This window comes from Talpa europaea, assembly GCF_964194135.1.
Source record: "Talpa europaea genome assembly, chromosome: 1".
NCBI lineage: Eukaryota > Metazoa > Chordata > Mammalia > Eulipotyphla > Talpidae > Talpa > Talpa europaea.
In genome coordinates, this window is record NC_140073.1 from 8803343 (window position 1) to 8817108 (window position 13766).

General features: G+C 39.4%; 1 protein-coding gene across 1 annotated transcript; it reads left to right on the top strand.

Annotated features, from left to right (window-relative positions):
- Positions 1-10022: 10022 nt before the first annotated feature.
- Positions 10023-10961, top strand: LOC311170950 (olfactory receptor 5B3-like; the record flags this gene model as incomplete). Its single annotated transcript, XM_084233473.1, has 1 exon — positions 10023-10961. The coding sequence occupies one exon, from the start codon at positions 10023-10025 to the stop codon at positions 10959-10961; it is 939 nt and encodes a 312-aa protein (XP_084089599.1).
- Between the last annotated feature and the right edge of the window lie 2805 nt (positions 10962-13766).

Genomic DNA, 13766 nt, shown 5'->3' on the forward strand with positions numbered 1-13766 from the left:
CATTGTGTGGGGCATTATTACCTTTCATGCCTCTCGATCTTCTTCATGTATTGACTTATAAGGTACAATACACCTAAGTCCTGAAGTGTCGCTCTCACCTTTTCTAAATCTATTGTCTAGATTGAGGAAAGCTGACACAATGGAAGTCTGACTAAGAATGGCTAAGGGGAAGAAGAAAATGTATATTTCTATGTTCAAAAATACATATTAAGGATATTTGACTTATTCACTTGTTCTGCATGCATTTTCTCAGCAGTTGGCCCTCCAACCACATGGGTGCATCAAAATAGCAAGACATAAATGAGAGCATTATTTTTAACAAAACTAATTGAAATATTGAATTGGGATATTGATATATAAAATATGTCACAGTGTGTTTACTTGAGAAATAATATAAGACTCCTAATTGGGGGATGGGGGGAAGGGATACGCTCATAATACTTTGTGTTTATTTCATTGGCATATTTTATTGACAGAATATAGACTTAACATCATAAATAAATCACAAATTCTGCCTTTTTGAGTCATTTTGTGACTTTATATTTCCTCATTATACCTTGCAAAGGAAAATAGCCACAACAAATACAAGGAAGAAAAGTATAAGCATTTTCGTTTCTTACTAGATGAATCCTAATTTGCACACCTTGAAAAAATGTATTGAGACATTAACAATGTATTTAATGTCTACAAGAGCTTCTGGTGGTTAACCGTGCTTATTAAGCCTTAATTTAGTTAAGTGTCATCCTATCTTTTCACCCTTCCAGTTTGTTCCACAGTTCATTCACAATGATTTTTTCAAAATTTCCTCACAACTCCAAGCAGCTTCCACTCTAGTGATTTTGTCCTTGCTGGATCCTCAATGGGAACTGTGAAGGTTCTGCTTCAATGACGTTCTATCCCAGATGTTGTCTGCAATAGTCATCTTCAATAATGTTCTTCACCCACCCCATTGTTTGATATTGTGTAAGGAAAGTGAGAAAATCAGGCTGTTTTTCGCCTTCCACACAACAGACAACCATCCTGAAATGCTCAGGTGGTGAAGAGTCAACTATTTGGGTACTGTCCTTGGACAGTTTTAGTGCCCCTCACTACCCTGTATCACTAGCACCCAAATGGGATGTAAGATAAATGATGTCATCACAAGGTAGCCAGGTTGGGTGAAGTTGAGAGCCAACACTCTCAGAAAGGAATACAGGTAACTATTAAGCAACCAAAAAGGGTCTCAAAAAAGACAAGTAAGTCTCTTAAGGTCAGTAAGCCTCTTAATGTCACCCATTTCCAAATGTGGGTTCATCTGCTGAGAGCATGCGTAGGTCATGCCAAGATACATACATGGCCCAATGCATACTTGGTAGAGTTATAGAGACAAGTGTGAGAGGACCAGCAGTTCACTCCCATAAGGAGACAAACTACAGTGAAGGGAAAAGCTGGGGACTCCAGGCCCCAGGCATATGACCTGTGCCTGGAGGATTATTTGCTGCCAACCCCAGCCTGGGAGGAGGCCCTGTTTGCTTTGGACAGGATAAGGGCCAAGGGACACATCCACAGGGTTGGGTGGGGACCGGAGGCCATATGTGGAGCTCGCTGTCCACTGGTTTCCAACCAATATGCAAAGCATTTTGGACTTAGTAGATACAGGGGCAGAGTGTACTCTGTTATTTGGGAACCCAGAGAAGTTTAGGACATCTGCTTGTTACACCTGATGGCTATGGAGGCCAGAGTGTTAAGGTGAGAGCAGTGAGGTGGGATGTGGGTGATATCCCCAAAGGAGTATAAAGAGTATGTGTAAACAATCTTGAAGTACATCCAGAGGGTGGATGTACTATATGCTCTGTGGCTGGAAACCACAGCTGGATAATTTTGCCTTAGGATATGTGAGCAGAAGGCAGTGTTGCACATACATGCTGAGTGTCCACCCACACAACTGCCAGTCCCGAGGTGAGTGACCAATACTAAACAGTATCGGTTGCCATGTGGCCACAGAGAGATTACGGGCACAATGGCAGAGTTGGAGAAAGGGGCATTGTGTGTGCTGTCCACAGCCTCTATAATTCGCCTGAGCAGCTGGTGAAGAAACCTGATGGCTCTGGGTGTAAAACAGTACATTCCTGAGATGAAGAAAGTGGTTCCACCCTTTCCTGCGGCAATGTCTTCAATGGCTGAACTGATGGGCTGTCTGAGTCATGAGCTGGGCACATAGCACTTCATAGAAAATATGGAGCCTTCAGTACATTGCTCTAGCTAATGTTTTCTTTTCCATTGCTCAGCACCAGAGAGTCTAGAACAGTTTGATTCACGTGGGAAGGCTGAGGTGGACATTCACTGACTTTCTTTGGGGTCACCTGCACAGCCAAACCTGTGCCATTGGGTGGTGGCAGCTGACTTGGCCCGGAGGGAGAGGCCATCGTGGTGCGCTTGTTCTATCATGATGATGACATCTTATTGACCAGTGACTGTCTTGCGGATTTGGAAAAAGCTGTACCTCTCCTGTGGACACACCTGAAAACATGTGGCCTGGGCTGAGCAGCATCTGTTACAGTTCCTATTTCTTTTGCAGGTTCTGAGTACAGCGTGTTCCACTCATCAAGGGAACTGGCAGAAGAATGACACATAGATTGTACGGTGAAAACACCCTGATGAGGTGGAATTTAAGGAAAATGAGTAAATCAGGTTATTTTTCATCTTCCCCACAACACACATCCCATACCTGAAATGCTCTGTTTCTCACCATTTGGACATCTAGCAAACAACCAAGTGCCGTACATTGCCAACGTCTTTGTTGTGTGTCTGTGGGCACCTAGTGTGTAAAAGGGGCTAGTGAGAGGAGTTGCTGTTCTGAATCTCTTAGTGCTGAAGTCTCTCTCTTAATCTGTCTGCCTGACTGTGTGTATGGCCCCCTGTCTCATCATGAAAGCTCTGCAAAATCTACCAAAGGCTCCAAATTTTCTTCCGTCTACAAGAACTGACAATGGAACTTCCCTGGCCTGGAATGGCTGGAGATACGTTGCCTAACACTGTAATAGCTCCCTCTACAACTAGACTCTACATTCCCAAACATCAGTGACATGGGTTCATTATAACATGATCCTAGGACTTAAATATGTGTGTTGCACAGTAGAGTCTCAGTAAGTATTTGTCAACTGATGCATGAAATAAAGGTTGGAATCTAATTGTCCCATGTGCTGATTCTTTGAACCACTCATTATAGTGCTTTCCCTATAACTTAGATCTGCCACACATCAATAGTACTCCTAGCTATTGAACAGGATTGCTTCTTAGAAATCCAGCTCTAGAGTGTCATCTCAAACCACTTCATGAGCAGAACCTCATTTCATCTTTAGAACTCTTCCATGAGGGTACACAATATTATTACCCCTCCACTTATAGGTGGTATACTGAAGTGTAAAGAGATTAAACTACTTGGCCAAGATCGTCCTGTAAACCTTGACAGAACCAGCACTTAAAGATAGTTCTCCACGACAGCACAGCTCTACTTGTGACATCCACACTTGAATACCTTCATAAAAGTGATAATTCTGCCTGGGGTGTTGTTAGTGTGTGTGCTGTGCTAACATACATGTAAAGAGGTATGAACCTATCTCCCTAAATCATACAGTGTTGTAAACCTCAACAGTGTTCTATGTCACAGCAAAAAAAATAATAATAATAAACATTCATCTAAAAATTTAGATGCTGAAATGATAAAAAAGAGCAAAATAGACACTCTAAAAACAACTTGGAGACACACACATGGCCTGGCAGACTGCTCCTGCCTTGCCCAATGCTCCCCTCAGCAGTCTCTTAGGTCCGTCTGCCTGTTCTACTCCCTGCTCTGTTTCTGGTGAATTCTCTCACCCTCCCATGCCTCTGATCTGTACCCCAGTTCTCGTATAAATAAATAAAATCTTTAAAAATAAATAAATAAAAACATACATGACCAAGAAGTGCATTCAAAAGTGCTCATCATCACTTAACATCAGGGAAGTGCAGACCAAAACTTCCATGAGACACCAGCTCACCCCTGTGAGAATGGCCCATCTCAAAAAGACCCGAAACAAGTAATGATAAGGGTTTGGAAGAAAAGGGACCTAATGCACCCTTGGTGGGAATGAGTCATCCACAGTGTTGTAAAACATTGTTACCTCCATAAGATATACAACTTTCAAGAACAATTTAATGAAGTTACAGGGACAAGATCAGCACGCAAAATTCAGATGTTCTGTTCTCAAGCTATGAACACTGACAATGAAATTAAGGAAGCAACTGCATTCACAATAAATCTGAAAGAGTAAATAAACCATCGAGAGATAGAATTAACCAAAGATATGACTGAAATGTACTCTGAAATTTTTGAATAATGCTGAAAAGAATTTTAATAGACCTAAATAAATTTAAAGTACCCCAGGTTTGTGGTAGTTTTTCTTATATCTTGTGAGATGTGGAATTTTGTTTCATAAGTTTTCTAGAATAAAGACTATTCTTTGTAAGGTGTAGTCTCTGAAGTCTGCAATTTTACCTGTGATCCTGAGTAGTGTGACAGGTATTTCTCTGAACTCTACAATTGCCTCACCATATTCTTCACTCAGCAATCACTTATAAGCCTTTGAAGTATTTTCCAGAGTTCTAACAAATTTCATTCATAGGGTATTTGCTGGATGTTTCAGAGATCCATAAAGAGATGGGACATTGAAACATACTAATTGCCTTTTTATGCCTTTCTTTTTAAAGGACACTGATTATTACATTTGGGCTCACCAAATAATTCAGGTAAATACCTCATTTTAGTACTCTTACTCTAATTACATATGCAAAGTACAAATTAATTTGTACCAAAAAATGTACAAATTACATTCTGACTCATGCTATATTTATAGAATCCAGAAAGCAAACTGTACAGAAATGAATATTGATGTGAAATATATAGAGAAAGAAATTCAAATATCTAAAAAATTAAGTGAAAAGACTGGTCAAATAAATTATTTTATCCTCTAACAAAGAAATAATATGCAACCATGAAAATGACAGCAATTAAAAGATTTTTTAAAAAGTAAGAACCCCATCCGCATGTTTATGCGAGGTTTCTCTTATTTTTACTGTGGGATATAGATTTTTGCTGAATACATTTTTTAGAAAAAAGATTATTCTTTGTTAGCTGTGGTCTCTAAAGCCTACAGTTTTACATGTGCCCCCTGAATAGTGGGATGGGTATTTCTTTGACCTACACATTTGCATCACCATATTCTTCACTCAACTTTCACTCATCTGTTTTCCAGAGTTCTAATAATTTTGATTCTGAACGTATTTGCTTGATGTTTCAGAGATCGTTGAAGGGGTGGACCCTGAAGCATACTATTTCTGCTATTTTTTTATGCCTTTCCTTTATAAAGACACAGATTATTAGATTTAGGCTACCAAATTATCCAGGTAATTACCTCCTCTTAGTGCTCTTAACCTAATTACATGTGCAATGTATTCTGACTCATGTAATATTTTTAAAATTCCAACAATTGACCTGCTGTGTTTGAGAACGTTTGTTCGGCCCCTGCTGATTCCTTCTCACATACTCTTCTCCATGCCCATCACCCAGGGCCCTGGCCAAGTGCCCCGCTCCCTCTAGGTGCTCCTCCAAGGCTATGAGGCTTCCCCATCCACAACTGCACTGTCAACACATGAAGCCTCTTCAATCCCTGTAGTGGGAGAGGGATAATGGACAGTAATGGGTCCGATTCTCTGTACCCAGAAATGACGCATGTCAATTCTTTCTAAGCCATTGTCAACACCTGACACATGTCACATTGTACCAAAATGGGCAGGCACATGTAGGGAAGAAGATGTAATGTTTAAACACCACTATTTTGTTAGCCATGCTGTAGCAATATTTAGTAACACTTAAGAATAATATTGAACATTTCAGAACACCTGATGTGTGTTAGATATTTTCTGTAGTTTGTATGTATGGGATCTGCAAATTTTCTTGTCAATCCTAAGTGGGTGGCCTGATATCTTTATCTTCCTATTACTGATGAGAAATTGTAGTTTGATGACTAAATTACTTAAACAAGTTGATGCCTAATCACACTTTTATGCAGAACAAACCTATAACCATCCCACATGCCTGCAATGAGGAAGATGTGATAATTTTGCTTGGAGTATGAGCTTACAGACCACCAGCTTGGAGAGAAGAACGGATCTATGGTTTTTGTGAAAAAGATATTTTCAGACCATGATTATTGTGGCAACACAAGTTGAATAATAAAACATATTGTTAAAGATACTCAAGACATCTTTGATAAAGAGAAGAAATGAAAAAAATGAGTGAAATTAAACTAAATATTAACAAAACATAAATTAAATTAAAATTGAAATTTAAGTAGCTAGTGCTGCAATGATGTGAAGAAACAAAAATGTGCTTGCTGTAGAGAATGTGAACTCTGGAGTTACTTCATAGAGTATTGTAATTTTTACTCAATGGAGTATATTTACCAAAGGTCCAAAACAACTCCCTGATAAATACCCAAATGAAAAAAAACTTGTGCTTGCACAAATATTTTACCATGTTTATGTCAACTTTGTTTATAATCATCAAACACTGTAACAATATAAAAGGTTCTCAACTGAGGAAAGAAGAAAAAATAAAACTTAAGGTTCACAGCATGGAATACTACTTTGCTACTTTAAATTCCACCATAGATATAGGTAAGGATGTGCCTTTAAATAAATTGTGTTGTGAAAAATGCCAGAATCAAAGACTGTGGATTCTAAGACCCTAGTGAAGGACATTTTCACCAGGGGAAAATTATATGAAAAAAAAAAAAAAACAGTAATTACAACAGCATTGACTCCAAGGAAGCTGAGGAGTCAAATTCTTAGAAATATGCATTAAGAGGTGTGCATACTACTCTCTGCAACTTGTAATTATAAATGAAAATTATATGAAATAGCCATGCAAATACATAGTACACCCTCAAATTATGCAATGTGGATCCCATAGGCAGTTTGATTACTTTGTCCTTTGGAAAGTGCGGTGAGAAGCAGGAGGTGAAGTGTGCTCATGGGGGACATCCCCTGAGAACCTCAGGTCTTTATAATCCACTCTCAGTCCCCATGCACTAACCCTGTATCCACCGTGACTTCGGGAGCTTTATTTACAGTGACCAGACTTTGGCCTAGACCCTTTGAACATCATGTGTTCATCTGAATGCTGATGGTTTCCACATGCAGACCTTCCTCTGATTTTAGGATTTCCTCTGAACTTGCAGCCATGGCCAAGGAAACATTCAGAGGTAAAAATCATATTGAATAACTTTAAAGTGAAACCCCCTAAAAGTATCGAGTTGTTCTTTAGACATTGGTTTATTATTTGCAAACAGGATTCCCTGATTTTCTTGATAGAGGTGATTTTATTATGTTAACTTAACAAATAAAGAATGCAAGGGACCCTTCTGCAAGAACACATGGTCGATTCAGAACTTGAACCCCTGTTCATGGTTTTTTCATCATTGTTCCTTGTCTTAGAGACCCTGGAACCTGAGCCCACTGCTGCACAGAGCTTCTCCAACAGAATCTGGTCATTATTCCATGGCTGGATTTTTTTTAATCTCAAACACACTATTGAGGATTGACTGTCATTTGCTTGGAAGCAGAAGGTAAGCTCCTACATTCAATGTATGCTTATAGTGAAAACTGTAGTGATCCAACAGGTATGGGACAGCTGTTGTGGTTTGTTGCAATAGACATAGATATTGTCAACATTTTTCTTAAAATTCAAGGTGAAACTGGGGAGCAAATATAAAATGTTCCACCAACAGAAACTTAGACATTAAAATGTTTGCCTTGTAATGATACTTGGGGACGACACAACCCTGCTCCTCCAGAGAGGATGAGGGGATAAAAGTGATGCTCTGATTAAGTAGAAAGTTCATCTAATTCACCATGTGCCAGCCTTGGAGAAAAAAATAAATGGCCCAGGAGAAATGGCGCTTATTTGGACTCCAAAAGGAACCAAAGTGAAAAAAAGCAAAATCCAAATTTCACTTAACATTTCTGCACAATGACATCCTTATTTCTGTCTTGTCTACACATGTCAACAGTGATGTAGATAAAATATTGCACTTTTCATTAATTTGAATCTTGAATCTTCCTCATAAAGCTGTGTAATTGTAGACCACGACAGATCTTACCCAATCTTCAACCTCTGATGGTGAAATAAACAAGAGAATGTCACCCACTTCACACACAATTACACACACTCATATGCACGTATATGGACAAAGCTCTTAGCATTTCATGTGGGACACAGTGTGTGTGAACAGTGGTTGTCTGTGTTTGCAAAGACAAAGCCCTCCTGAGTGAGGTTTCTGCCCTGAACTCCTGGCCGGCTCATGTGGAGGCACGTGGGGAATCACAGACAGCAGAGAGGCTGCCCTTCCAAAGGCAGCTGATTCAAATAAAATGAATTAAAATACTACACAAGAATAGATTCACACAAAATATTCAACAACATGATTTTTGCCACCAAATAAGATTCATGGGTTAAAGACAAGCCACAAAATGAACTTTCATCCTCCATCCCCGTGATTCAAATGTGGGGTGACAGCAATGAAAACAGAAGGAGTTTAAGAAAGGGAGATTCTAACCCGTGAAAACCGACCATGGATCTGAAGCATCCTGCGGGGCAGGGGAGGAAAACCAAGGGGAGGTAGGCGAGGAAAATGGACTATGGTGGATGCTTATGAGTCATTCAGTGCAGAGACCTACAGTGACCACACCTGAGAGGGGAAGGGAGAGAGATTCTGTCCTGAGAAAAAATGGACAAGTATGAAAAATAATGGCAGTTCAGTTTTAACAAAGGAGATGCTTTAAAAAACACCTAAAATATGAATCCAAGGAGTAAGTTAAGAAAAGGAGTACTACATAGAAGGGTAAGGCAGCCAGTGGTGCAGGAGACAGAGAGTTCTGGAAGGTGTTGAATATCTCAGTGGCCCCGGAGTGTGAGAAGAGGCAGATTAAAGAGGGAGGCTGCAGGACTTCAAAGCTCACTCATGACTGACACCCCGTGTGTTTCCCGAAGCAACACAGAAGCCATCCTTCTGGTTAATAATACTTTGTTGGCTAAACCAGTAGGCTACACACTCAATATTTTACTCGTGTTCACACATAATCTCACATAATACTCACAGTGGTACTTTGAGTTAGGTCTCATTTCCATCTTCTTTTTGTAAACAGATAAAACTTGGTTGGAGGGCATTAGGCTAGTGTAATTATTCCTGGAAGTAAATGGGGGGATTGAGAAGCAGTTGTTCTATGAGCCCAAGTTCCAGCCCAGTGCCAATCCCTCCCTCAGCACTCTCCACTGGTGACACGTATGTACCCCACCCCTTTCCAGGCAGTCCACCATGTCCTGTGTGCTGATGTCTTAGCTACTTCACTGTGGAAACGCAAGCACTGAGTGCGGACCAGTGGACATAATGAGTAATTGTAGAGAGTTTAATCAAATTTAAGTGAAATGTAAGAAAGAGCACCAGACTTGGGAAACACTTCACCCAGGAACAAAATTTGGCTTCACAATGAATATATGTGGAACCATGAATAAATGACTCATTCTCTTGTGCCTGGCTATGTAAGGAAGATAATGACTACTCAGCCTCAGAAATTGTTGAGAAGTATCGGTGAACATAGCTGTAGTGTCTAAAGCTGGTCTAAGGGAAGCTGAACTCTCATTTGTAAATTCCATAATGGCCCAGTTGGACTTCTTCACTAAACTTTCAAGTCTCGGTTTAAAGAATGAAAAACTGGTGAGGTGATCCATGACGATTCTAGTTAGAATTCTAGATAATTTATACATGAAATTATGCATTGATGGTCATGTTTTAGGTACAGAGAGTCTGGAGACACATACTCTTGCTATTATGAAATAATGACCCTGGCATGTAAGCATTTATGTTTCATTGTAATTGTGACATCTAATTCTCTGTTCTTTTATATCTTATTGCTGTAAGTCATCTGATTTCTAAATATCCTCCATGGAGAACACCACGGAAGTGACAGAGTTCATCCTCCTAGGACTGACCAAGGCCACAAACCTACGCATCCCACTTGTAATGATCTTCACTTTTATATATGCTGTAAATGTCATCGGGAACCTGGGGATGATCCTGTTGATTCTATTGGACTCTCGTCTCCACACACACATGTACTTCTTCCTCAGTAACCTGTCTCTGATGGACTTCTGTTACTCTACATCTGTCACCCCTACAGTCATAGCTGGGTTGCTCACAGGAGACCTGGTCATCTCCTACAATGCATGTGCTTTTCAGATGTTTTTTTTTGCAGTCTTTGCCACTGGGGAAGTTTTCATCTTGGCTGCAATGGCCTATGACCGTTATGCCGCTGTGTGCAAACCCCTGCATTACACCACCATTATGACCACAGGGGTGTGCGTAGGTCTGGCTATAGTCTGCCATGCTGGTGGTTTCCTGAATGCCAGCATCCATGTTGGGGAAACATTCAGTCTCACTTTCTGCAGCTCCAATATTGTCCATCACTTCTTTTGTGATATTCCAGCAGTCATGTCTCTCTCTTGCTCTGATAAACATGTTGCTGAGATGGTTCTTGTTTATGTAGACACCTTCAATGTCTCTTCTGCTCTTTCGGTTATCTTTGTATCCTACATATTCATTTTTATCACCATCTATAGGATGCGCTCATCTGCAGGCTATCAGAAGGCTCTGTCCACCTGTGCATCTCACGTCACTGCCATCACCATCTTCTATGGGACGGTCATCTTCATGTACCTACAGCCCAGCTCCAGCCATTCCATGGACACAGACAAAATGGCGTCTGTGTTTTATACTATGGTCATCCCCATGCTGAACCCCATTGTCTACAGCCTGAGGAACAAAGAGGTCAAGAATGCGATCAAGAAGGTGGGTAGGAAGACAAAATTGTCTTTGGGATTATGATTTTAACATTGTGTGGGGTGTGATTAGCTACTTTCTTTCCTCTCCATCTTCTTCATGTGCTGACTTACAATCTAAGATATACCTTTAAAGTCCTGAAGTGACACCCTCACCTTTTCTAAACTCTATTGTCTAGAATAACAAAAGTCCAGCAATGAAACTAACTAATATTCAATAATGAGAAGCATGAGATATTTGAATCTATATGTAAAAAATATATATTAGGGATATTTGACCTTATTCACTTGTTTACATGCATTTTCTTTGGCGTGGGCACTACAGCTACATGGGAGCAGAAAATAAGCAAGGGGTAAATGAGAGTTTATTTTTAACAGTACTAATTTAAATATTAAAGTGGAATATTGATATATAAAATATATCATGGTGATTTTTATTGAAAAATAATCTATGACTCCAAATTTGGTACAAATGTTGATACAGTCATAATATTATGTATTTATTATGTTTGCATATTTTATTGACAGAATATAGACTTGGCATTATAAATGAATAACAATCCTACCTTGTCAGACTCATTTTTTTGGGCTGATATTTTCTCATTATTCTCTTCAAGATGACTACATAGATGACTCTTCATAGATGACTACAAACTTGCATATTGTTTTAAAACTGCACTGAGCATTGATAACGTATTTTAATCTACAAGTACTCTAGCTGGTAAATGTTGCTTATTAATTTTTAATTTAGTCAAGTTGCATTATGTCTTTTCAGTCCTCCATGTTTTTACCACAGTTAATTCACAATGATTTTTCACAATTTCTTCACAATTCCAAGCAGCTTCCACTTCAAGCATATTTGTCCTTTCTATGAAGCCTCTGTGTAAAGGATACTTTTTCCCCAGATGTTGTCATCCATAACCATCTTCATAAATGTCCATCACCCACCCAGTGTGTACTATTCCCTGATCTTGTGTGATTCTTCATAATTTGATTGACATTGACTAACTGTATATTAATTCCTCACTACTATATAATCTCTCTCTATAGCTAAATTCCAAGACATCAGTGACATTGTTTTCTTTATAACATGATACTCAGTACTTAAATATGTGTGTTGCATAGTAGATTCTAAATAAATATTGGTAAATGAACATATGAAATAAAGGTTGGAGTCTAATGTCCCATGTGTTGAAAATTGAACCACTGATTATATTGACTAATCACTAATTTAGACCTGCCGTATAGACTTTAATAGTACCCCAGGGGAGATACAGCTAGATGTCTGCTTTGCTAAGATATTTTAATATATTCTCACTCATTGTTAAACTCCAAGCTGTTGAACAGGATTGCTTCTAGAAGTCCACCCATCACAAGTGTCATCAGAAACCAACTCAGGAGTAGTACCTTGAAATGATGACTGTGGCAGGGAACACATCAAAGAAATATTATTTTGTAAATTCAAAGGAGGCATTTAATATGAGATGATTTTAAAGTGTAATAATGTTTGGACTATTGTTTCAGTTATATTAATTGCACAATTAACTAAGATAGTTGAAATATCAACATATAATATAAATATGACAGTATGTATAAGTAATAAAACACGCATTTCTTAGGCTAGAATAATGCAGAGTATTCAGGTTTTTAAATCTGATCCTCAGAAAATGCAGCACAACACAAACTATCCAGAAGAGTATTCACAAGTGTCTAATTTCTTATCTCTAAATAATCAGGAAAAATAACATTTCAACAACTGTAAGTGTTGCTTAAAGGAGCTAAGACACCTGTGCTGTTGTTTCTGGGGCAGCTGGAGGGCAAATATCACCTCTGTCTTCATGGTAATGATGCTCCTTTTGGAACCATTTCTAATCATTATTTTAAATAATTATTCACTTGAGAATTATTTAGAATAGTGAAAAATATTTAAAATAGTGCAGATTGTTTCCAAAACACCCACTGGCAGGATGAAGAATGACCCACCAAAAGTTCCACACCCTAACCCTTGGCACCTGTGAGTGTTACCATGTGAGGTAAAGGAAGGACTATGCAGATGTGGTTGAGCTCATCATTTTAAAAGTAAGAGTGTCCTGGGCTAACCAGGGAGGTCCCACTGGCAACCCCACGTGTCTTTACAGGAGGGAACTGAGTGAGGTTCGGCCACTGTCAAACATGAGTAGGTGGCATAATCGTGAAAGCAGAGATTGATGTGGCACAAGCCGGGGGTGCTGGCAGCCAGCACAGACCTAAGAGGTGAGGCGTGAATTCTGCTCTCAGGTTTCAGAGGCCACTTGACCCAGCCAATGTGCTGATTTCAACCCAATTAAGCTGATATCAGACTTCTGAGTTCCAGATCTGTGAATTTAGTATCTTAAGCTCCCAAGTTTGTGGCAATTTATTACAGCTGCTGTGTGTGTGCTTGAATATATATATATATCATGTTATACTACAATATTACTTCAATAAAAATAAAATTAAATGAATAAGTTAAATATTTAATAAGTGGATTTTGTTCTGTTAATTTCATGACAATAAAGCTGTTATGAAAAAATAAAGAATAAATGATCAGGTGACCAATACGTAAGGACCTCTTTAAAAAGAGGAACAGGGAGCTGGGCGGAGCAACATGGCGGCGAGGAGACGCTGCGGGTAAGATCTCCCATTAAAAAAAAGTTAATAGGGAGGAAAAGCGGCAGGTCCCAGTGAGAACTGGGACACGGAAGATAAACGGACGACTCCAGCAAACTGCCCAAAGAAGAAAGTGGCCATAAAAGAGGACGAGAAGGGAGGGAAGCGCAGAACCCTGCTCCCCTCCCCCGCCCACAGAGGCGGCACTCTCCGACCGGCAGAG